At 39.1% G+C, this 26603-nt stretch overlaps 1 protein-coding gene across 2 annotated transcripts; it reads right to left on the bottom strand.

Annotated features, from left to right (window-relative positions):
• Window positions 1–1294: 1294 nt before the first annotated feature.
• Window positions 1295–18909, bottom strand: rap1aa (RAP1A, member of RAS oncogene family a). Of its 2 annotated transcripts, XM_083975379.1 has the most exons (9): window positions 18873–18909; window positions 16175–16368; window positions 13420–13507; window positions 11984–12052; window positions 11835–11891; window positions 11587–11727; window positions 7593–7736; window positions 5879–5998; window positions 1295–2050 (listed from the first exon to the last, which is right to left on the bottom strand). In XM_083975379.1, exons 3-8 carry the CDS (start codon window positions 13474–13476, stop codon window positions 5909–5911), a joined length of 558 nt encoding a protein of 185 aa, XP_083831505.1. In that variant the 5' UTR covers window positions 13477–13507; window positions 16175–16368; window positions 18873–18909; the 3' UTR covers window positions 1295–2050; window positions 5879–5908. The 2 variants fall into 2 exon arrangements, with proteins under 2 accessions (XP_083831505.1, XP_083831506.1); XM_083975380.1 differs by lacking the exons at window positions 16175–16368; window positions 18873–18909 and adding an exon at window positions 13738–13787.
• Window positions 18910–26603: the final 7694 nt, after the last annotated feature.

Genomic DNA, 26603 nt, shown 5'->3' with positions numbered 1-26603 from the left:
AATTCAGTATTTATTAATGCTTAACTAGTGCTTAATAGTGTGTACTTATTATAAACTGTTACCAAACAAATAAATAAAGGGTTAATATTTCAACAGTTTTCCCTGTCCGGTTCTGGTCACACGGGTCATGAGGAGACAGTCAGGTCTGATATTATGAACTGAACCAAGGTAAGAAGTTTGGACAATCAAAGGGTGGATCTTATTATTCATCTATGTTTGTTTCACAGTCCTGCTTATCAATGTGGATTTTACTGCAAATGGCAAAATACTCTGCCTTTCATTTTCCTAATGGGTCAAAGGTAAAAGTTCTCTGAGCTGTTCTGCAGGTCCCAGAGGTGCACATCTGTAATATTTAATGTTTTGGTGGCTCTCATTGTTTTATTACTTGGTTCTTTACTTATTTTACTGAGTTTGTGTTTCCTGACACTTTAATGTCATCGTCAGCTGAGAAACATTGATTTGATTTCTAGTGTCGAGGTCTTTTTTACCTTTTGATTTCCTACCCTGAATGTATTCCTGAGTTAAATAAACTTTGAAATGATGAAAGATGATTTGCTTCAGCTCCCATGAATCAGCTGATTACCAGGCATCCCAGTCCCAGGCGTGTAGAAGAGGCCTCAAGACAAACATAATATGACAACTCCTTCATCTTGTGACTGACTCAACAATAACGTATGTTTTCCTCTATTTTGATTGATAAATTGAGAAAACAATAAGTTGCAACTCTTATTAGCCATGTATTACAATTAGGAATTTTCCCCAGTGACTTATGTATAGATAAATCTGTAGCTGATCACTTGATACGTCACAGGCCTTGTTGTCACACCATCACTCTGAGCCTCCTCTCTTCTTCCTATTCTGCTTTTTTTTTTTTACTGGCTTCACTTCCTCTGCGTCTGCTGCCGAGAATCTGGAGTCACAGTTCCTGTTTCTCTGCTGCAGATCAGCTGAGCCAAGTCCTTTACTCTATAAGACTCAGTGGTCTGATCTGGTCTGGTCTGGGCTCGGGGAGCGATTTCTGCCAGCAGGGGAAACACTTTCAGCTCGTTGAGGAACTCACTCACTGTCTCACATCTGACCTGACCACACGTCACCTGCTGCTGTGGAGCAAACACAACAGATTATAATAAATGAAAATAAAACTTGGTTGTAATGTGTTCACACGCTGCAGACTTTTAAAGCCATTTCAAAAACTGCAAATATCTATAATTACATTTCATAATCACCAGCGATAAAGACATTTAGTGACGCTTTTGGGGAAAAAAGAAAAATACAAGACCAAAAATAATGAAAATGTACTAAAATTTAATCATTCATAAAAGCTGGAAAATCATCTGTGACAGGGTAACACAAGAAGCAATATTAGAGTTGGTTTAGTACAATATATTTTCAGCCTCGAGACACAAATCAGAACGAACCAGCCCCCTCCCTCCCCATCAGTCTATAAAATACTAATTTCCTTAGCTTTATTATGCAAAAAATGGAAGTAGAATATATTATGGGAAATATGGAAGGCTTGCAGCTCTCGATATAAAACAAAGTCACTTAGGAAAGATGTTACCTCATCAATACTCATCCTTGTAAGTAGGAACAAGTAACGTATGGACACTGACGCGTCTCCGTCGACACTGTTAGTGCAGAAATGTGTGAGCGCGTCAACATTTCACATGGTTTTTCTTTCACAATATGCCCAAGACTGATGTTACTTTTTAATAAAACTTTTTTTTTTAGTTCCCATATATGGATTTTTAAACCCCACGGTCTCTTCTTTTTTCTTTTTTGTTTTTACACTGATATTTCCAAAAGAAAGACACCTTGAGAAAAAAAAAAAGACAAAAACAAGAGTTGTCATCAGGCTGACAGTACAAAAAAATAAAATAAAAATACAGAGGCGAATTTCTTTGCCATTAAAAAGCAGAGAAGAGAGTATCTTGAGAGTATGTGCCGTCTCCTGCCATTTTGCGAGTGGTGAAGTTTTCTTCAAAATGCTCCGGAGAGGAATCGGACTGCTGGCACCGTCCACTGGGAAACAGTTAATCATTACAAGTTTCTGCAAGAAGGAGAGAGAGAAAAACAGAAAGAAAGAGTAGTGTCATTACATATCTGCACAAAATGTGTCCGACACAAGCTGCTGGCAAAGCGTTTTTTAATTCATCGATAAATTTTAACTATGTGAGCTCTGAAGCAGAGTGAGCTGCTCCTCGTTCGACCTGTTGAGCTGCTGCATGTGAACACACCTGAATCCTGACAGACGAGACAGGAAACTGGAGTTCATTATGTCAACAACACACAGCAGCTTGGTTTTCTAACGCATCAGACAAGAAGAGTTGAGTTGAGAACAAAAGTATTCTTATACCAGATCCCTCACTTTTAAAACGAAGAGAGCCATGACAAGTTTTGTACCATCATTGATCAGATTACTGAACAGCTGACCTGGTCTGGCTTGTGTGTGTGCGTCCTTCTCTCTTTTTAACATTTGTTTCGTATTTTTTTACTTTTTAACATTTGTATTTATATATGTATTTATCTTGTTTAAACTTGCACTGACGCTTTTCCACAAATGAAGTTCCTAACGGAAAAATAAAGTTCTTTGAATTGAATGATTGAATTGAATTGATTCTTCCATCTTCTTCTGAAGCGTTACTAAATGTTGGTGTGACGTGTTTTATCAGCTTTTGTTCGACAGGACGGTGACGCCTACGGCTGCTCAGGTCGCTCCATGTACGACACAGAACGGACTGGGGAAAAGGCAGAAATCATGCGTATACAGAAGACGACAGGCGGTGAAAATAAGGAAGCGGGTCAACAGGACGATGACACACACGGAGCGCCGTCCTGAAGCAGCGACCTGACGGCAGCAACATCAGCTGATAAGACACGACTCACCAACACCTGGTGACGCTTCGTAAGACGACAGAAGAATTAATTAAAACATGTAAAGGTATGAAAAAGAACAACTAAGAAAACCAAACTAAGGAAACTGTTGCATCAAATCTCCATTAAAATATTTTTTAAGTGCCCAAAGCTCTAAAAACTCTGTGGTCCTGGTCAATATTTTGGTACCACAGTGAATCAGAGTAAATTAGAGCTGAGCCGAGTCTAATTGTTTTAGCTGAAGCTTATCAATGAGATTAATTAGTGTAAATTAGACGTAACGAGATCAGTGGATCAGATCAGTGAGTCCTGGATCTGTAGCCGAGGTTTAGTTCAGTCAGATCCTCTTTGTGGCGTTTACAGATTTTCTTTGGGCGGTTTTTGCCTTTATTGGATTGGAGGACGGTGTAAAGAAAGAGACAGGAAAACAGGGAGAGAGCAACTGAGATCGTCTCGGTTGGAAGTCGAACTGACGATCACCCACTCTGTGGCTTTTAAACCTGCAGTCTGTTTGATAACGAGTTGTGAACTAACCAATGACATTTCATCACTATTTGAGTAGATAAATTATTAGCAAAGAGTTTATATTTATTTACATTTTCAGTCATGAAGTATAGCAACATTGGCATCATGTTTCTTTAAGCTCCAGTTCTGGAGTTCAGTTCTATTAAAAATATTCCAGAGGAGAGAAGAATATGTGAAATGTGTGAGTTAGATGAAGCAGAAAGTGATTTTTGTTTCCTTTTATAATGGTACAAAGTATGATGATTTGAGGGAGGTATTATTACATGAAATCTGTGGACAAAACCCTGAAATATTTAGGAAATTATAAGATGGTTGTATAATTTCAGTGTGGTTGAGACAACTAGTTTTATCTCTAAAGCCTGGAAAAGAAGACAGGAACATTTGTTTCATTAATTTTTGATGATTTCCCTTGAACCCTGGTATTGTTTTCCTTTTTCCGGATAATGGTTTTGAACCCTCCTTTATTTCCTTGATGTGTTGATGATGTGCTCTGGTCCGGTTTGTTTTCTTGGTGTCTTTTATAAGTCCATGCAGGCTGGATATACAGAAGAATGCATGACACAATAATAAAAGTCAAAGTCATTCATTCATTCCTGAGATATTATCTGAATCTTTCCCTGTCCCATTTAAAACAAAACTGTGAGAGTGAAAGAATTAAAATGATTAGACATCTGGAGTCAAATGATAAATCTCACATCCTCTGAGACTGTAGTTAAAAACTCACAGAACAGAAGTTATGAGATGATCAATGTCCAATAATGGTGCTGAGGTTGGTCAATAAACCTGTTCGACCTTGAACTTTACCACATCAGTGTTTGTTTGGAGGAAGTAAGGTGTTATGGTGTTAAAAAAAACAAAACACACACTTTTCAAAGGCCAAATCTTGTTCCAATATGAAATTAAAACATTAATAACAGGTTTATCTCAGTGTGTGAATCGTTCCTGATGTTCAGGTGGGAGTCGGGACATTTTTTCAGAGTGAGCAGTTACAACAACATCCGTCTTTGTTGTGGCCTCAAATCTGGAGCAAAGTTTATCTGAGGCCGATATGACAAGTCAAGTGTTTCCTTGTTGAGTGGGAGAGGAATTGTAACTGGAAGCTGTAAAAACTGACTCAAGCCACATTTGCATTTTACCTTCCCTGAAGCTTTTTCCTTTATCGTTGTTTTAGGTTTTAAATAATGTTTTTTTTTTCTCTACCCACTGTGATTTAGAGCTCGGTAATCCATCACAGAGACCGTGATGCTGACTCGTGCTGTCGACTGTAAAAAAAAACTCCTGAGGAAACTTTGCGAGGCTGAACTGCATGAATAAAATAAATATATGCATGTCTGATTTCATCCACGTCAAAGTTACATTATCGCCGTGCTGCAAATTAGCTGAAAAGTCAGCACAACTCCACATTAACAGTGATGGATTATAAACACACACACACTGGAACAAGATTTAAAGTCTCCAGGAGTTTGAGTGAGTTAAACCAGTGATTCACTTTCATTTCACACAGGAACTAAATCTGTGTTTTACTTTGGGGGGAAACGTTGGCTGCTAATGTTAAAAATCAAGTATCATCAGAGCTGAGTGGAGCTCGTTATTTGGAGTAAATGGACCAGAACGAGCAGCAACAGAGAGAAAAGCTGCAGTTACAACGATCCGACAGCAGGCGGAGCCACAACACTCATCTGACAAACCTATAAAAAACCTTCATGATCAACTTTGGTGGTGTAAAAAGAAATAAAATAGATTTTTTATCGACATGTGTGAGTCATTTGGAGGAAACAGGATGTTGGTCACAGGTTTCTCTAAAAAAAAAATCATCTTAAAACAGAAGATTGAGCCTGAGTGGCATCACGAGACTGAACAGGCTTTAATTTATTCAACTCCACCTCAAAAAGATTAGATTTTAAATCTATAGATCCTTCTTGAGTCGTTTTTTATTTCACAAACACCTTTCTGCTGAGTTTGATTGATTGATTGATACTTCTGTCCAGATTAATTTATTAAATCATCTGAATAATGAATAATAACAGCAGTGAAATATGTTAAGGACTCAGATTTAACAGACTGAATTGTTAAAGATTGTGATTATTAATATATTTTATTATAATTATCTTTTTTCTTTTCTATTTTTCTCTCAAATACCCATAATTTTTCATTGTATAATCTAATAAGACTCCACTACGTCGTGTTTATCATTCGTTTAAATGACAGAAGAAACATTTTGGTTCTATGTGATTATTTTGTTTTATGTTCTGTTTTCATTATAATAAAGCTTCTAAACTATGTTGTACGACATGTTGCAGGACTAAGTCAAAGACTGTATTTCTTCTCGCTGCTTAAAACTAAGATAAAGATATTGTGGGGAATAAAAAATAATAATAGCAGCAGTGGATGTGTGAGTGTTGAGAGTGGGTCCAGAGCTCGGTGAGCAGTGGGAGCCGTGCACACGTCTGGAGTAAATCCTGTTCGGACGCCCACTCACCTGGCCCGGAGCGACTGTGGGAGGGCGTTTTTAGAGCAGTGTGCAACCCGACTTCTTTTTTGTCTTCTTCTTTTCCATCGGCGTTTTTCTGTTGATCTGTCGCACCAGATCATAGAAAATCTGCAACAGAAAGAGAAACAGAAAGTTCAGCGGTTTGATCAGCAGGAAACGCAGCAGGGAGAAGAGGCTGGAGACGTTTCAGCCACTTCCTCATGAAGTGATGGAAGTGGACGAGTACATTAAGAGAGATGTGGAAAGAGCTGCAGCACAGTCACTTAGGAAGTAATGTCATCAAGACAAATGTATTTTATTGACCTGCTTAAAGCGAGGGATGGGTTTCAAGAAGGAGTTCTATTCAAAGACAGTTTCAAACTAATGATTATTTTCGATATAACAGCCAACTTATCTAAAAACACTGGGTTTGAATCACGCTCAGGTCCCAGAATAAACACAAGCTCAGGTCTGGAGCTGATTTAACTCTACACTCATTTACTTCAGTCGTGTTCTTCAGTCTCTCTGTGATGTGAGACGATACAGACCGTTAAAAACTGGGCACCAAACAAAAGGAGGTAATAACATTTTGTAAATTAACAAGATCGTCACATCAACTAGTGGATTTTTCCAAATTCAAATACTATTTAAATATTTGACAATCGTGACTTATGCCGACTTAAAATAGGGATAAAGATCTGACATTTCACACAGTCTGGGTTTCTCTCTATCAAACCATATACGATCATATATAATTACATTATTGAAACTGTGGACAGGATGTCAGTGAGGTTGTATTGTTTTGATCACTTTAAAAACATAAGGGAAATGTAAGGAAGTGTTTTATAAATCCTCAGATGTGTGGAAGTCCTTACCTACTAAAGTTAAAGCAGGATAATCTTTATATATGTTGTGTGTGTTTGTATTTTAAAGGCCAATCAAAGGACAGATATTGAAAATGCAGCGGTATACGTCACTGTGTTAATACGTATATCATTTCTATTCTAGGGCTGAGAGGTGTGACAAAGAAAGTCTTGAAATGTCGTATTTTTAGGCCTAAATGAGTAAGAATAATAAAAGATGCAAAGCTGTCTTCAGTGGACGATGTGTAAAGACAAGAAATGGAGCGTTTCATCTGAACAGAGCGGCGTCCTCCACTTCAACGCTGTGTTTCAGCACCGAGCAGAAAAGTCTGTTCTGCTGTTGTTTGTGGAGCTGGACTGGACCTGAGCCCAACCACTGCAGTCACAGTCAGCGTTAGTTATATTACTGCACTCAGGAGTCAGAGGGGGTCAGAGGAGAAGAAGCAGCTCCACAGTTCATCTGACAGCAGCCGGGGGCTTTGATAAGTTGTTACCAAACACAAAGTGAAAGCTCAGATCAGTGTGATCAGTGTGCAGAGTGTTTTTTTTCTCCCAGTTTCTCTTGCTCACAGATGAAACTGTTTAATCCAGGAGGCGACAGCCAGAGGCAGCGAGCCACCTGGAGCCATAACGCCGCCATAAACTGCAGAGTTTTACGAGACCGTCGTGACTCTAAAGGAGCGAATGTTTCCATTCATCATCGATGTTCTCGTTTGATTCGAACTAAAACCTTTTCTGCTAATTGCAACTCAAAGAAAAAAGGAAAAAAAAAGGGTGATAAAAGGTCTGTGCTGTGAAAACTTTAACATATAAACATGTCACACAGATGTGGAGCTTTTAGTGCTGCAACTTCAACTTACCTCATTAACATTGATCTTTGATTTAGCTGAAGTCTCTAAAAAGGCACAGTTGTTCCACTGACGGGCCAGGTTCTGTCCCTGCTCCTTCCCGACCACGCGCTCGTCCTCCAGGTCGCACTTGTTTCCCACCAGGATCATGGGAACCTGATTGATCCAAAGACACGTCAAAGAGTTAAGATTTGTTCAAACCGATATCTAAAGCCTCTTTCCCATTGACCAAAATGAGCCGAGTCTGACCCCCCGCTGAGGGATCAGACAGAGCATAAACCAGTCGCCCCGCTCTCATCCGCGGTGCAAGAAACAGTGTCATGCCACAGCCGCCCGCCGCGGAGTGTGAGGTCCGTCCAAAAAATCTATTTTTCAAGCTTGTTTGTAGCGGAAGCTCCTCTTCCCAGTTCGTCCAAATTTGACGAACCAGGAAGAGGAGCTTCCGCTACAAAACAAGCTTGAAATATAGACTTATTCAATTTTTTTCAGGACAATTTCGCATTTCGGGGCTTCAATACAAGACGGACGTTACATACGAGCAGCATGGAGGTATTTGGATGTTTTTTGGTGTGTCTTTTTGTTACGAAGACAGTTGGTATCCATTTGCAACCGTTATATGGATGCACTGCTACGCCGAGACCCCCTGTAACTCAGAGAAGCCACGGAGGACTCTGAAACTTCTCCCAGCCCTTAGTCGACATGAGGGTGAGTAGATAATGAGTGAAATTTCAATTTTGGGTGACCTATCCCTTTAAACAGACTGTCGCTTCTTTCTTTTTTTTTTTCAATCTTTTTTGGTCAGTGTTCTTTGATCTTTTGATCCCAGTCTCGAATGCGAGCAGAGCTTTGTTTTGGTACGTGATATGAGACGCAACCGGCGCGATGACGTGACGTGATGTAACGCTCATCACGTAAATTAGCGGAGTCGACCCGGGTCTGGTGTTCCCGCTGCAAGCCGATCGAAGGCGATTTTAACCCGCGTCGCTTGCCAAGTCGTTTGACGCGGCTCGTGCGCCTTTCCCACCGCCACTAAAAGCCGATTGTTAGCGGGTTTAAACAGGTTTTTTGGCCAGTGGGAAAGGCGTATTATATAACCTATAAATCAAGTGTCTTTAAAGGATCATTTCCGTTTTTTACAACCTGGACCTTATTTCTAGCATAAAATACAATCATTTTACTCACCCAGAAACTTTGGTGTCATTTGGAGTTGTTTTGACGAAATTAGCCCCAGTGGAGCGGCGCGTATATCCGTATAATGCGAGAGCACGGGGCACCCAATGCAGCCTCTAAATATCACATTATCCGCCGCAAAACTCGTTCATTTCGCCAATATTTTGTTATGATACACTAGTGCTATTCCCCTCAGAGCCCGTGGTGGCATGTTATCAACATCCGGCGCCTGTAGGTTGACTAACTAACCTCTGATCTGGATGATGTCATCTCCGACCGCTGCCCGGCTCATTCTGATAATAATCATTCCGCTTCAGCATTCAGGTCCATTTTTAGCTCAACTAGCCGGAGCTTTAGTGAGTCCAGGTTGAGGAGAGGAAGCATGTGGAAGCTGAACTTCATCCAGCTGCTCATTTTGTTCTGACAAGTCAGAAACACGCAGAAACGAACCATAGCATCAGCCGTAGCAAGTTAGCCGCGCCGGGGCAGCGGTCGGAGAAGACATCATCCAGGTCGGAGGTTAATAGTCAACCTACAGGCGCAGCATGTTGATAACATGCCACCACGGGCTCGGAGGGGAATATCACTAGTGTATCATAACAAAATATTGGCGAAATGAACGAGTTTTGCAGCGGATAATGTGTTATTTAGAGGCTGCATTGGGTGCCCCGTGTTCTCGCATTATACGGATATACACGCCGCTCCACTGGGCCTAATTTCGTCAAAACAACTCCAAATGACACCAAAGTTTCTGGGTGAGTAAAATGATCTTATTTTATGCTAGAAATAAGGTCCAGGTTGTAAAAAACGGAAATTATCCTTTAATACAATGTGTCAACACCCAGTCCTGGTTCACCAGTATAATGACGGCTTGTGCTCATGTTTTGGCCGAGTGACCGAGACGCAGCGTCTAATCAGCCGCCTGCTATGAATAAGTAAAGCGCACACTCAGCATGTCGTATATCCTCCGTCTAAATTAGGAGATGAAGAGACAGAGACTGAAAGTGGCAGATAGCGTCTAACAACAGCTCTGACATTTCCAACGTGTCACAAAGTTCCTGCCCCCCCCCCCTCACCCCCCACCCCGTCTCCAGCAGAGTCGACTCTTAATGAGGGAGTGATGAGTCTCAAAGGTGACACAGGAAGAAACAGTGAAAGGTTATCGCTGAAGACGATCTCTCCCCACACACACACACAGAGAGTAGAGCTGAGTGACTCTGTTACATTAAGCTGTTTCAACACTCATTCATACAGCGGGTTTTATTGTTGCTGCCGTCCAATGAAAACCGTGCTTCTTCAAATTTAGTTGATAAGATAAGAGAGATAAGAGCTCAGTGAGCGCTGACGGCAAATATGTGTCACAGCAGCACAGAGGCCGGATCAGAGCTGACTGAGAACTATTTATTTGACTTTTATTTTATTTTCTTTTGTGCCATTTACCTACTTTATCTTATTTTTATCCTCTTTGTCCCTATACTACTGAAAACTGCAAATTGTTGAGTGTAAGACAGCGTTGCCTCAGTGTTTTTAATTTCTCAATGTTTAATTTGTGTTTGTGTCTATTTGCGTAAACTAGTGGTGGAACAGTTCACAAAATCCACGGTTTCGTGGTCACGGTTTTCGGTTTGGTGTGCACTGATTGTTGTTTTTGGAAAATCAAATATGTCTTCAGGTTAAAACTGAAAGAATGAGGCAGTCTGGCATCTGATTCATCATTGTGAAAGTCTGAGGTTAAAAGTAGGTGAGATTCTGGCACTACAAGAAAGGAGACATTACTAGTTCCAACATGCTTTTAGTTTATTGTTATTATTCAAATATATAACCTTTATTTATCAAGTGTGGTTCTTACAAAAGCGCTAACCCTTGTACAACCACATTATTTACCACGAACATAAAGTGAAGCACTGGCTCCACAGGTATAAGAATAGCTGTCCACCACAGTCTGGTTTGGGCTCACCGCAGAGTCTCACAGAAAAAACTACTCTGGTTTAACATCGTTTCACCATCTCTCCTCTCTGTCAGTCAGCCCCTCTTCCTCCTGCTGCTGCTGCACAGGTCGTGCTAGAGCGCTAATAAATGCTGAACATGCTAAATCACCAATTGGTCGCAATGGCGATCGTCACCCCTCGGCCCCATACAGCAGACCGATACAACGCTGCTGGCGCATCTTCTAGCTCACAAATGTTTCCACAACTGACCGGTTGATACGCTACTTTGCTTCTTCTTGTTTACTGGCGGTGGCGTCCAGCTTTTGCTCTGGAGTGACAGTTTGGACAGTTCTTTACTGTCTACCATTTTATCATTTAAAGCACCTTTGGCTGCTTTTTTGTAAGAAAATTGATGAAAAAGAGATTAAATTAAATATAGAAGTGATACATAAAACTTGTTTACAAAAAACTGTTAAAGGTGTTCAGATTTGGCCGTTTGTCGCGCCTCCTTCTACGAGTTTACCCGAGCAAGGAAAACAAATTTGATTGGTCGTTATCGAGCGGGCGACGAGCGGGCGGGATATTCAATGTTTGGTGCGAGACCGAGCTCGGTGTGTGTTTGTGTGTGTCTCAGACGTTTGAGTGACGGATGACGGATCCAATATCAGTGGCTGATGAATCGTGAACAACGTGACGCATAATTTGTGCGACTGCATTATCCAATCAAAAAAAAAAAACTACCCCACTTTCATCCCGGATTTACTCGAAAATAGAATTTTTGGGCTACATCGTCTGATAGATGAGTTATTACACTAATTTTATGACCCAGAGTGGAATCAAATTTATTTTTATTTTCTGTACACCTTTAACCCTCCTTCAACTTTTTTTAAAAAGAGGCCAACACTCACGTCCTCTGTGTCCTTTACTCGCAGGATCTGTTCCCGGAGGTCCTGTAGGTCGTTAAACGTCGACTGCGCTGTGATGGAGTAGACCAGAGCGAAGCCCTGGCCGTTCTTCATGTACAGGTCCCGCATGGCCGTGAACTGTTCCTGTACAACGGCAAGAAAAAAAACACAGAGAAACGATCATCAGCCGCCGGTTTGCATTCATCTTGTCGGACCTCTTCGATCTGAAAGCGGTGTCTGCTCTGACTTACTGTTCCGGCCGTGTCCAGGATTTCAAGCATACATTGCTGCCCGTCGACCTCCACTTGCTGTCGGAGGAGAAACAAAACAGTTTTACATGAAATACGAGACGTGGAGCGATTTAAAAATATTCAAAAAGCTCTTAAACAGTGTGTCTGACCTTTCTGTAGGAGTCTTCTATTGTGGGGTCGTACTTCTCCACAAAAATGCCCTGCACAAACTGGACTGTCTGGAAAACACAAATGAAGCAAAAGGAAAAAAAAAACATTAGGACATCGTTGTGGGTCAAAAACCGGCACATTTATATAAAAAAAAAGAAAAAAAACTACCATGGATCCAACTGCAAGAACAGTGAAACTAAAAATACAGCACGAACTGATCCACTTCATTCAAATCACCTTGATTTATCAACAACATTCATCTTTGGCTTCAGGCGACTTTAACGTAACTGTCAGTTTCATTTGTGCTCTTGAAGCTAAACCAGTTAAACTCAAGACTGACACTTATCGTTTTATAGTTTATTTTTTATGGCCTGTTGAAATATTAACTCCTGTTTTTTTTACAAGATAAGATTGTGTATGCTTTGAGCTGCAGATGGTTCAAGGAAGAAAAACAAAACATTTGAATAAGTATATAAAGAAATGTGTGCACGATTTATTCCTGCTTAACGTTGGAAGACAATGTCAAAGAAAACATTTATGAAAGAGTTGAAGAATGATGATGGTAAATGTTTTGAACTCCTTTATTGTAAAATAGTTTGTTATCCTGTCACAGTGTTGCTGCAGGAGCCACCAAGGTAAATTTAAGACCTTTAAACAGCGCTTTTATCACCATTTGCAGTTTCCAATTTTTTTCCCGAAAAATAACTCGAACAGTAAGAATTACTGCCCGTGTCACACTTTAATAAAACGGCCTCACTACTTTTTAAATGGCCCCATGGTCCCCAAAACTGAAATCAATTCTTTTTATGCTTTTTCAAGACCTGTTGATAACCCCTGTATACATTCAGAATGAGTTTTTCCTAGAAATCTCCACTTCAGCAGCACTTACAGACACCAAACCTTCCAGTTTTATCCCTCTCTGTATTCAAAAGGTTTTTTACAGAGGGGTTTGTTGATATATCATTCACGGTCTGATTTATACAACATTTTATTCCTAAAAAGATGGTAAAAATTAGATTTTTTTTAGGGCTGGTGGAGTGGAGAGTAGAAAAAGAGATATCCAGAATCCCCCCAACAAAATAAAACAAATGAATTTTGAATGTGGCTTTATCCATTGTTCAGATTTCTGTTCTGGCAATGAATGCAAATGACCGCATATTCAATTAGATACTGCCTCATTTACATATTTAAACATAAAATATGACAAAACTTGCAATATATTAAATATTTGTCTTCATGTAAGAGATAAACTTGTTTAGTTTCATGGTCATCTGTCATTTTTACCCTATTCACCTGTAGTGTCTCACCTTAAATTATGATTCATTTAAAGACATAATTACATTGTATATTGTTTCACAGACATAAACACTTCATCACAAAATCTATACAGCTGTAATAACTGGTGTATTGACTGTGTTGCACCAGCGTCACTCACCAGCGCTGATTTTCCCACGCCTCCTGATCCGAGCACCACGAGCTTGTACTCACGCATGGTGGGCAACTTCACTGGACAGCACAAGAGTCTGAATGTACAGAAGGAGGAGGATGAAGACGTGAGACAGAGGGAAGCTTTGTTGTTTTCAGCTACAGAGAAAAAAAAAGGAGAGCCAGTTGAATCTAAGAAAGACATAAATTACCCGACACGGGAAGATTTATTCCAGTGACTGAAAACGACCCCATCCTTTATCAAGAAGGACGGTATTTTATTTGAAACGAGGTGTTGTTGGAGTAAAATTAACCTTTAAACACTCACAGATCGTCTCTTTGTAACCCAAGATTTGTTGCTGCAGGACACTACAATCAGAAACTCCAGCATCTCCCAACAATGTACACTGGAAATAGTAAACCTCTCCGCTACAGTGAGCTGGCGGCGGTGGTGGTGGTGGTGTGAACGCCCTGCTGTACTACAGTGTCTTAAACAATGAAAATGAAAAACCACTGCTGACATCAACAGATTAAAACGTCATTACTCTGCCAAAAAATGAGCTCTGTCCCCCACCCACCGCCATGGGAGCTCAGCTGTCATGATGATAGGGGCGTTGCCTCTTCAAAAATAATTTAAAAAAAAGAAAAGAAGAGAAGAAGCACTGGAGGAAACTATAGGCTGCTGCTTTTTTACTGCAGGAATACAGATAGACAGTGTTTCACCTCATAATGAAGCACATCCAGCTAATTCTGTCCCCAAAAGACACAGCTGGGAGCTGCCTGCGAGTGCATTAAAGTGCAGGAGATCCTGAAAACGGCAGTGCAGCTGGTAGGTAAAGAGTCCCTCAGTCACTCAGAGCCACAAATAACTTAATCTCATTACAAAACGGAGGAGAAAAGGCCACAGAGAGAGTGACCCATCATCATCGACTCCATCAGGCCTGACACAGATCTGACAGCGTAGGTAGGTGGCCTAGAAAACACCGGCTGGGAAAAGAAAAACTGTCACTGTCACGGGCTTGAAATGTTTATGATGGAGAAATATGAGCTGTTATTTCTCTAAAAATCTGATTATGATCTGGGATTATACAGTAAATATAATCCTTGTTGCAGGTAATGAGTATTAGTATTATTGTTACTCCTCATCTGTGGTGTCTTAATACAAATTATATTATCACTTTATTGTTTATACATTAGTATATACCGTTTTGTCTGTAGTTTAGACTTGTATGTGTGATGTATTTTTTGAGTCTTACTGTCCTTCTTCCAGTATGCATATGTGAAAATTCAATAGAAAACACTTATTATAGTGTTTTGTTTGTGAAAGCTAAACATAAACGTGTGCAAAACAAACTGATCAGGAAAATCCCCTCATTGACAGCCCAGATTAAACCCGTCTACTTTGAATGTTAAATTTCACATCCTCTTTTTTGTCAAAATCTGACTATTTTGACCGGACACACACCAGTAAGCTAACAATACTGTTTACAAGTATATAAATATACTGTATATAAATATAATGGCACAGGTGGTGAGAAGTTTTAAAGTTCTGCTTTTTAAAGAGCTTTGTTTTAAATGCTATTCTGAAATGCAAATGTAATATTCTCCCATTTGATGTACAAATGTCAAAGAGGGGGTGATGCTCGATAAAATCTCATTTTAAGATCCTCTTTGAATCTGCTAATCACAATACATCTGTGGGACCTTTGTCAAACGTTGAGACAAACAATACAAAAACCACTCTTGTCACACTTGACCGGCATTTGCAATTCTAACTACGACGCATGAAGCACCACCAGAAACCCACAGTGTGAGACAGGCACACGAGGCGCCGCACAAAGAGCCATTGTAACGGCCCTCCTCTTCTCGAGCGCAGCGCACAAACAGAAAACAGAGATCAGAGGCTGCATGCATGACCACTGCACTGCCATCATTACCACTGAGAGGAGGAGAGGGGGGGTAATACACCTACAGGAGGGGGAGGAGGAGGAGGGAGGGTGACACCAACACGTACATGATGCATTTGTTCGCCTGGCAATGTGTGCGAGTGCAAATCGTGCCATGTTTAACATGTAAATTTATGTGGGTGTCGCAAAACTAGCAACATCTGATAAGAAACCTGAGCCTCCGGCTGATTAGATATGAGCTCCGACTCAAACATTTCAAGTATCAAGCGCTGCGACCAAAACCTTCCTCAATCCTACTCATTCATATTTTGCTGGCTTCGGCGACGACAGTGCCTCATAAAGTTGTTTTTTCTTTTCTGCATGATTTATTCTTGTGTTATTCTCATTCATACATGCCATACTTTTACTTGTGCAATATCTCTGACCAAACAACATGTATATATAGTCTTTCCCTCTCTCTCTTATTCCAAATTTGTTTTAAATTTAGTTTTTTTTATTATTCCTTGTTTTGTTTTAATTTATTATGGTGTTTATGATTAACTACTTTTCAACTGTACAGCACTTTGGTCAACTGAGGTTGCTTTAAATGTGCTTTATAAATAAACTGTGACTTGACTAGGTAACAGTACATATTGTTTTTTTATATATTCTTGTACATATTTTTATTCCTTACTTCGTTACGTATCCTGTACTCTTTGCTACTGTTACAAGTGAATTTCCCACACGTAGGATCAATGAAAAAGTCTTATGTCAATGCTAATGAACACTTTGTATCACATGTATAATGAAGTAGTAAAATACAAAATGACTACACGGTACAAAATCTGTCCAGGCAAAAACAAGGAGAGCTTCACCTACTGTGTACACGGCTGCTGCAGATGACAACAACTCCCTCTACATCTGGGGGGGAGGGGTGGGGGTGAGGGGGGGGCGGCAGCAGCTCAGATCCTCAGGTACACCGATGTCCGGTCGCAGGTGTCGTCAGTGGAGTTTGGAGTTGGGAACCAGAGATCAACGTTACACCGAATCTCGCTCCAGACAGGAAAGTGGCTCTAAAATAAAATAAAATAAAAAAAACCCCAATGAAACATCAGAATCAGCTCAACTCACCACCACAGACGCAGACACACGGTAAACACTCGGAGAAACAGGTGGTTAGGGAGAATTACTAACATCATCCAGTGTGTTGCACCATGTGCACAATCACTGGGTGAGCTAATGATGAGTTTGTCGCCACATGAAGTTACTGTGTGTGGGTCTGCTGCTTCATGGAGACAGGAGGTGAGCTGTCGCGTTACACAACAAACTACACTGTTAATCGACAAAGACCTGTTGCTGATCAACAGTCCCGTTGTAATATATTATATACACACACAACACCAGTCAGAAGTTTGGACACACCTTCTAATTCAATGGTTTTTCTATATTTGTATTACTTCTACATTGCAGATTCAAACTGAAGACATCAAAACTGTGAAGGAACGCATGTGAAATTATATAGCCTAGTAAACACAAAAGTGTCAATTAAAAAAAAGAGTTATCTGTCAACTGACCTAAACCCAGCTGAGATGCTGAAGGCAAAACAGCTTGTAAATCCTCAGCTCCTCTGTGAACTCATGAAGCTGAATCAAACGTGTGCAAAAAGCTGTCATCAAAGCAAAAGGTGGCTACTTCGAAAAAATCTAATAAATAAAACATATTCTGCTTTGTTTAACACTTTTTTTTGTTTACTACATAACCCCTTATAAGTTCCTCCATAGTTTTGATGTCTCCAGTTTTAGATACTATAGTAATAAAAATACCAGTGAAACTTTTGACTGGTAGTCTATACAGTGGCATACAAAGGTTTGGGCACCCCTGGTCAAAATGTCTGTTAATGTGAACAGTTCAGAAAGTGAAAGATGAAATAATCTCCAAAAGGCATACAATTAAACATGAACACTTTTTTTTTTTGCAATATTTTAAGCAATGTCAGCATGTTATTTTTGTTTTCTACATTTTTAGTGTGAAAGGGGAAATAAAGCAGCAGCCTGCAAAAGAATGGAAAACCCAGGAGACTTGAGCTCTCAGGATAACTTTGACCAAGGTATCAGACAAGATATTTATAATTTACACACTGTGATAGTTTCCAATGGGGGGGCTACTAGCTACTAACTAACTAAGCAACTATTTCTGTAATTTTGAAAATGTAAAAGCAACTATGTCTGTCATTTTGAAAATGTAAAAGCAACTATGTCTGTAATTTTGAAAATGTAAAAGTATATATACCGTACTGTTTAAAATGTAAAGGGAATGTGTCATCTGTAACTTCATGCCTTTTGGGGATCATTTCATCCTCCACTTGCTGAACTGTTCACATTAACAGACATTTAGACCAAGGGTGTCCAAACATTTGCATGACACTAAACTGTAAATAAATACACATTTGAAACGTTTAAGTGAGGGCGGTCAGTGGTTTTCAATGTGTTAAGTTTAACAAGACGATTCACCAAAACCAACACCACCAACACCACCATCGCTGCTGCTGCTCAGTTCAAGTCAACAAACAGAAAGTGTAACAGCGACAGAAAACCGGACTTGAACTAAACAGTAAAAAAGTACAAACATATTAAAAGTTGACGTCCTTCAACAAAACTATTTATTTGCTCAATTGTCATTTTAAATCTAAAGAGTAACACACTTTTTAACCCCGTGTCGAGTTTAACTTTGGTGACAACTTATTACAGCGTAGTTGGTTTCGAAAGGAAGGGTGTGGCTATTAGTTTCCTAATGTAGTGAACTGAGACTGTGAAATACTGCTTAAAATAACAAGTTTAAGGCTCAACATAACATAAACATACACATACATTTAATCCGAGTTTGAGAAGTGTAAGCAAAATTAGCTCGATTAAGACTTTTAAGACTTGACAAGTTAGCATTTAGCATCCGGGGCTAGCACCAACGGCTGGGCGATGCTAACTAACGTTAACGTTGTTAGCCTGGAAAAGAAAAGCAAAGCTGAGCTAAGAACAGGCGAGCTTAACCCGGGTTAAACATATAACACCGGGTTTAATAATGAAGCGGGGAAGCCGAATCGTTACTTTTAAAGTAAACAAACATTCAAGTCAGTTTTTATAAAGTTGCCAAAACAGTTTCGCGAACAAACACCGGGAGCTAGTAACTTAGCATTAGCTAGCCTGTTAGCATCTCAAATCTGTTCCTTTGAATTTTTTTTTACAAAACTTTCTTTAAACTTTTAAAGCGATATACGTTTCAAAATATGAAGATAACCAGCCACACATCACATGTAAAGAAGACACAACAACAAGAGATTATTGCATTAACGGAACCACGAACCGAGTTTTCGTTAAGTTGGTCATTAGCATTAGCAGCTAGCCTCGGAGCTAACACATCAGTTACTGAGCCGGAAGTCGGAGTTTTTTTTCTAAATTGTCCACGTTAATGTCCAGAAACTAATGAGGAAGTGATGGTCCGGATAATTAGATATAATAAAAAAACTACAACAAAAGTGTTAATTTCTACAAGAGACAGAGCAGCAGGAGGAGAAGAGACTCACCGTGTTGTTCCGCTCTGCGTGTGTGTGTATGTGTGTGCGCTAAATCACACTGTGGATGTACGGAAGAGTCCGCGGCCGCTGATTGGAGCAGGTTCAGCCAATCACAGCCGAACAGGTGAAGCTCCACACCGGACTGTTTCATCACAGCCGCCGCCGGTGTCTCATCTCATCTGATCTGAGCTGCTGCTGTATGATCACACTGAGCCAGTAAAAACCACCAGGACAGTGAATCACAGTCAGTGTTTACTGGTAACCAGTGATAACAAGAAGAAAGAGACTGTAACTAATGTTGACAAAGTTTTAATCTCTTTATTTTTTTTAAACTCATTATTATACAAAAAAGGACAACATATGCACATCTGTACAATATACCTTATGGTTGCACTGATCAGCAACATTATTAATCATTTTAATATATTTATATTGTTTTTCTACCTCCTTTATATTGATGCTGCTGCCTATGTGCTTTTAATTGCCCCCTGGGGATAAATAAAGTTTTTTTTTTCATTGAATTGAAGAAAAGAAAACCGCAAACAAACAACAGAACAACAACCAAACCAAAGAAACAGTGTATCCTGTGACCCAGTAGTGTTTAAAACAAGTCTAACACAGTATAAAAACAGTAAATAGAAACCAACAGAGAAACCAACTGGACCAACTGGTCACCTGAAGGGTTAATGATGCCTTTTTTATAAAAATTAGTTTGGGTAATGAGTAAATTACTACACTCACGACCAGCATGTGCCAAGGTGCCAGAAAACCACAAAGAAAGGAGAGTATCTGCACACTTGAATCAGAATCAGATGCAAGTTTCAGTATCTTTAACAGACCAAGCTTTTGGTCTATTAAAGATACTGAAACTTGCATGAGTGTGGTGATTTACTCATTTTTATAAAAAGGCATTATTAACCTTTCAGTTGACCATTTGGTTTCTATTTACTGTTTTTTATACTGTTCGACTTGTTTTAAACACTATTTGGTCACAGGATTACACTGTTTCCTTGGTTTGGTTGTTGTTCTGTTGTTTGTTTGCGGTTTTCTCTTCTTCAATTTAATGAAAAAAACGTCTTCTTTTTTTATCCCCAGGGGGCAATTAAAAGCACATAGGCAGCAGCATTAATATCAAGGAGGTAGAAAAAATATAGAAAAACAATATAAATCTACGTATTTTAAAAAATAATTACAAACTAGATGATGATGATGATGATCAGTGCAGTCATATTGTACATGTATGTTATGCGCAAAAAGTGCAAATGGAAAATTTAAGTGCCTTGTCTTTAATGTATGTTATTTTATCTGTCCCTTAACTTTGTTAAGGAGCGTTGTAAAGCTGGTTCCAGTTTTTCAAACACATACACAAACCTAAAATAGTTCATAATACTGTATAAACCATCATATGAACCTGGAAATGCATTTGTCTGAGACACCATAATGCACAATGCACCATCTGATATAGGTAAAATTAGCCCCACCTTTACCAAGTGCAACATTACTGATGCCTACACGTTAATGCATCAGTTATAAAACATATATATGTATCCCTCAAGTACAGTTTTACATCACAGTACTTTTATTCACCACCACTGAGCACATCCCATCACATTCGATTTACAGGTCAAATCAGTGTTGTGGAATAAAGAGCTCAAGCACACGTTATCAGCAAAGTGTAATTAAATTATCAAAAGCCCTTTGTTCCTGTAACTGATCAATTATATTATCACATTGTTAATATTAACCCAACAGTGCATGAGGAGTGTTTTATGCTGAGTGGGTTAACTGGTTCCCACTGTACAAGAAGAAGCAGAAGAAGTCTCAGCCTTTTTCCAGATGAATATAGAAACATAATGAGTTTCATCTTCCTCTAAAATGTAGGACAAGCTCCTCTTACGCAAAAAAAAAAAAAAAAAAATCTTATATAACGTTACTTCATCTTATATAACATGATATATATATGTGTTGCCCTGAGTTTGGAGATTTTAATGCTGGAGCATCTGATAACGTCTCAGCAGCAGACTGAGAGAAAGAGTGTTGTTGTTCGTTATGAAAAGTAGCACAGCTGCACTGAGGACGAGTGTTTGGCAGCTGGTTTTTGAGGTGATGTTTGAAGTTGAATCCAGTAACATGTGTTTTGATGCAGCCCCCCTATCTGCCCCCTCCCCAGGTGACTCCTCCTGTTTGTTCACTTTGGCGTTTATATAAAAAAGAAGTTGCACCGAGATCCATGGGATTTAATTTCTCAGGCAAACAGCCACGGTTGTTTTGTGTTTTTCTGACTCGTCGTCTCACCATCAAGATTTCATTCAAGGTGTTTTTTTGTTTTTTGTTTTCATTCCTGACTCTGCACCAGCATCAGGGAGGCGTCTGATTGGCCCCACGCTCGTTCATTCAGCAGCTTGATTGACAGTCCGACTCGTAAACAACAGCCAAGTTCAGAGCAGAGAGTCCTGCAGCAAGATTTTTTAGCTTAGTTGCAGTTTAGATGGACTGATATCCTTCCTGCTCCTCTCCATTTATGGTGCACTGCAAAAACTCAAATATCTTACTAAGAATATTTGTCTTATTTTTAGTCAAAATGTAATTTCTAGTCAAAACAAATCTCATTATACTTAAAATAAGAAACATCACATTACAAAGCTTGTTTTTTAGACAGTTTTTTACTTCTTTCAAGCAGATTTTCACTTGAAATGAGTAGAAAATCTGATAGTGGAGCAAGTTTTTCTTCCTTATTACAAGCACAAAAAACTTGCTTTCACTGGCAGATTTTTTTTTTTACTTATTTCAAGTGAATATTTGTTTGAAACAAGTAAAACTGATCTAAAAACAAGTTTTTTAGGTGATGAGTCTTATTTTAAGTGGAAAGAGATTCGTTTTGACTAGAAATGAGACATTTTAACAAGAAAAAGGAATATTCTTGGAAAGATTTTGAGTTTTTGCAGTGTGTTATAATGTAGATAAAGAAACAAAAAAGAGAAAAGTTAACATGTGTAATCATGTAATGTATGCATGTAATCCATGAATGGAATAATTATGAAATGAATGAATGAATAAATGAATGAAAGAGGCCCCTGAACGCAGCATCATATATAAGGCACTGAGTCTGTGGTAGGTTCAATGTACCTGAAGCAGCTGGAGCTGTTTTAGAAAACTGGGGGTGGAAGGTTTTCACAGCAAATAATGATCCAGTTTGGTGTTTTTTTTTTTAGTTTGGGTGAAGAAATAGATTTAAAAATAGTTTGGGTTATTTTTGAAAGCATCCTCACTAGGACACCTCCCACATGTTGCAACAGCTGCTTCGCTTCCTGTTTTATTTTTATGTTTTTGCATTTATGGATGAAAGTCAGGTGACGTTCCTCCTTGCGCTGCTGGAAGGATCATATGAACCAATGTGATCATGCATCTCTAACTATATTCTTACTGCTTTTACTTTTAATGCTTTTACTTGTTTTTTTCTCTTTTTTATCGCAGTCACGCACCATTTTATTATTTCTACCTGGCTGAATTGCATCGCTACATGATCTCACTGGTCTCAATGTAAGTTGTCAGGTTTTGACATTAGGATAATTGCCATTTTTTACAATCTGGACCTTATTTCTAGTATAAAATACGATAATTTACTCACCCAGATAACTTTGGTGTCATTACAAGTCGTTTCCGACAAAATTAGCTCCAGCCGAGAGCCGCGTATATCTGTATAATGCGAAAACACGGGGCAGCGGAATGCAGCCTCTAAATAACACATTATCTGCTGCGAACTTGTTCATTTCACCAAAAATGTAGTTCTGATAGGCTAGTGCTATTCCCCTCTGAGTCCGGGGTTAGCTGTTATCAACATCCGGGGTCTGTAGGTTGACCTACTGACCTCTGACCTGGATGATGTAATCTCTGAGCACAGCGGTTCGTTTCTGCGTGTTTCCAACTTGTCAGAACAAAATGAGCAGCTGGACGAAGTTCAGCTTCCACAGGCTTCCTCTCCTCAACCTGGACTCACTAAAGCTCCGGCTAGTTGAGATAAAAATGGACCCGAATGCCGAAGCAGAATGATTATTATCAGAATGAGCCACACGGCGCTCAGAGGTGACATCATCCAGGTAAGAGGTCAGTAGGTCAACCTACAGACCCCGGATGTTGATAACAGCTAACCCCGGACTCAGAGGGGAATAGCACTAGCGTATCAGAACTAAATATTGGTGAAATGAACGAGTTTCTCTGCAGATAATGTGTTATTTAGAGGCTGCATTCTGCTGCCCTGTAGACTCACATTATACGGATATACGCGGCTCTCGGCTGGAGCTAATTTCGTCGGAACGACTTGTAACACCAAAGTTATCTGGGTGAGTAAATGATCATATTTTATGCTAGAAATAAGGTCCAGATTGTAAAAAAAAAACTGTAATTATCCTTTAAGCCATCAAATCACTTTATGAACCCTGTTTTAAAGGTACTGTACGTATAAATACTGTATATATATAAAGGAATGATTCTCCTATTGGACTCATGTGACAGGCGGTCGACCTGCAGCTGTGGTCACAAAGCAGTAAACCTGACTCACTCAACATCTGTCCTCCTGCCAGTGTTTTGTTGATTGTGACAACACTGAGGGGAGTGGCTGGCGACCGACCGACCGACCGGCCTCCCATGATGCCTTTCTTCTCTCAGTTTACTCACCTGAGAGGTTCGTGTGTGTGTACACAACACAGAGAGTTCCTTTTCAACACATTCAGAAACTCCAAACACACTCTGAAGTTAAAGAAACCACAGGACTGATGTTAATGAAACGTTTTCACAGACCCAACGTGTCAGAGAAAATGAGTTCAGGACAACTCATGAAAAGTGACAGAAGCCTTTTTATATTTTATATGTTTGATTCACAGTTTTACAGCTGCAGCTTCTCCGTGTCTTTTTTTTTTTTTTACAGAGGGAAACTAGTTGATTACTGTCGTGTTGTTTGCCAAGTTACAGGAAATATGGTCACAGTGTCAACGTCCTGAGTTACAGCAGTGAGCAAGGTGTGTCAGGTCAGGTGTGTTTTTGCAGATGACCTGTATTCATTCAAGAAAAAGTGTATTTTTTATTCTATCATTTCTTCTTTTCTTTCTTTTCCATTGCATGTAAATGTATAGATTTATGTTTCTCTGTAATTCAGCTATATTTTAAGTCAACGTGTTTGTTCTCCAAGGATTTAGATGAACAAATGATGATTTTTCTTATTTTATTTTATCCTGAAGGGCTCAAATGATGTTTGAAACTTTCCCCACTTGGCTCCACGGATGTGAAACTGTAAGTTAACGACTCACTGAACCTTAATATTTACTTGATTAACATTATACAACATTATTAAAACAAACACCTGAAGAACTAATGGCATCCTGGTCGTGTCGTGCTGCTAAGCTGCAAAATGAGGTGACGACACAACGCCACCTCAGCCAGGAGGCAGCACCAGGCTGTTGTCGAGTTTCTGTAGGTGTGTCACTTTATTGTTAGACTCTAAATATGATCTCTGAGTCTCTGTGTGTGTGTGTGTGTGTGTGTGTGTGTGTGTGTGTGTGTGTGTGTGTGTGTGTGTGTGTTGACTGACACACGGCCTCATGGGAGATCAGTGACACTCATTTCTTCCTCTTTACTCCGGCTAAAAATGGAAAAATGGACGTTCATCATCATCATCTGGTGACTTATGACTGTAGTAAATATCACCCGGTTGCCATGTAAACTCAAACAGGCCGCCGCCTTTCATTCACACAATCAAATTAAAGATCCATCTTCTCCACACGTCGGTGCCGTGGCCGTCGTAAACCAGAGATATGGAGGCTGTAAAACCACAGAGAGTAAATACACATAGCTACATGTAAAGTTTTAGAGTGTAGATCATCTTATATTAAACATACTCACAGGTTCATTTGTTCTCTCTGAGCATCACAGCTGAACACATGCAGCATTTCACGTTTTCAGACTAAATCTAATCAATTATTACTCAACAAATAAATCTGTAATGCTTTAACAACGCAGTTAGTTTAGAAACATAATCTCTTAGATGATGTTTTAGAGCTTTACTGTCTCTATAGGGACCAAAAACATACTTTTCCTTATAGTCATAGTTCTGGTTTGAGGCGGTTAATGTTCACTTTCAATGGGCTCTTATTGCACTATTGCCCCACAGCCCTGTTAGTGCACCGCAACACTGGTGACTGAGCTTCAGGCCAAACACTGTGAGGTCTGACACATGACTCAGTCAATACTCAGAAAATGTTTTTTTAACCTTTTGACCAAATAAGTTTTATTAATTTTTGATAAAATCCGGTTAACTAAGTGATTAAAACTCTGTATTTGTCATTGCAACAGGACACTGGGCATCATGTTGTATTATTGAATGAATGCATTATGAATAACAACCTTTTATACCTGCTGTAACACACCTGATATTTACTGTATGTTTGCAACATTGATAGGTTTAGTTAACTAATATGAAGTAATTACAACTTACATTGATTTCATCTCATCTAACATCATTATTCTGTTTGAACAGAGTCCAACAACTGATCTCTCCTCTGTCATCACCTCTGACAGTCGGCTTTAAAATAATACAAGTATTTTATGTTTTTAAAGAATAAACAGATTAGATTTAGATTTGTATCTGAGCTCAGAAGTCACTGTTTGCTTATGTTGTGTTAAAAAATAATGATTATATTTATCATCATGAGATCCCATCAACTGAGATTCCTAAAAACATTATTAACTGACTCTTACAGGTAAATAAGAGGCATATTATATGTAGGTTTTAACAAATATTATTTATACTTATGTATGTAAACAGACCAGTGTCCAGTGTTTAACTCCTGTGTGTAAAAGGAAAAAGTACAGGAACATTACAACAACTGTATTTACAACATCACAAGTGAAAGTGTCAGTAACATGTGATATAATGGAGAATATAGTTCATCCACTTTTATTTATAGCTGTTTGGTTTGTAACCTAGAAATCAGTCACAAGGTCAACGGGTGATGATTAATGCTGAGTGAAGAAGAAGAGGAAGAAGAAGAAAGTGACTGTTGGGCTGAAACTGTCGTAATAATGAAACTGTAACAAGTTAATTTAGGTTTAATTCACTGATCTTTATTGTAAGAAGTCAAACAGCCAAAAACAAAACAAAACAAAACAAACCGCAGCCACAGGTGTTATTACTACTTATGTTAATTACATGAGGTCGTCACAGTGTGACTGTGCAGCAGCAGCAGGAGCCACCAAACCATCACAACATGGCCTACATCAATATTCAGGTGTAAAAAACAAACAAAAACTCAATTTCAAGTATCAATATGTAAGTTTTATCAGCAAAATGTACAAAATTAATCTCTATTTATTTATTTATGAAGTGCATCTGCACCTTTATTCAAATGGCAGTGCATTTTTGCAAAATGGCAATTCAATGTGCAATTTTGTTGTGCATTTTGAAAATTTCATTCTATCAATTTCACTCCATTTTAACATTTTATGATGTATGATTCTCTATATCAGTGGTTCTCGACTTTTTTTTTCCAGAAATGTCTCTAAATGTCTCAAAATCCATGCCATTGGCCCTATTTAAACGTACATTGACTAAAAAAAAGTAATGTTCTTCAGTCTCAGAACAAATATTTGTGTATTTCTGGTGTTTGTTTCAACATTTTGTCCAATTTTGTTGAATTTGTGTCAGTTTAGGGGTCCTTGATGTACTCTATATTATATTGTGATGTATAA

The sequence above is a fragment of the Trachurus trachurus genome (genome assembly GCF_905171665.1).
Source record: "Trachurus trachurus genome assembly, chromosome: 7".
In the NCBI taxonomy this organism is placed as follows: Eukaryota; Metazoa; Chordata; class Actinopteri; order Carangiformes; family Carangidae; genus Trachurus; species Trachurus trachurus.
Note: the sequence above shows the minus strand (reverse complement) of the source record. Positions and strands in the feature narration are given on the sequence as shown.

Coding starts and splice junctions, on each gene's coding strand:
- rap1aa (XM_083975379.1), bottom strand. CDS start 13,476: ATGCGTGAGTACAAGCTCGTGGTGCTCGGATCAGGAGGCGTGGGAAAA. Junction 7,737..11,586: donor GAGTAAAGGACACAGAGGAC/GTGAGTGTTGGC, acceptor TGGATCAATCAG/GTTCCCATGATCCTGGTGGG. Junction 5,999..7,592: donor CAAAGATCAATGTTAATGAG/GTAAGTTGAAGT, acceptor TTTCTGTTGCAG/ATTTTCTATGATCTGGTGCG.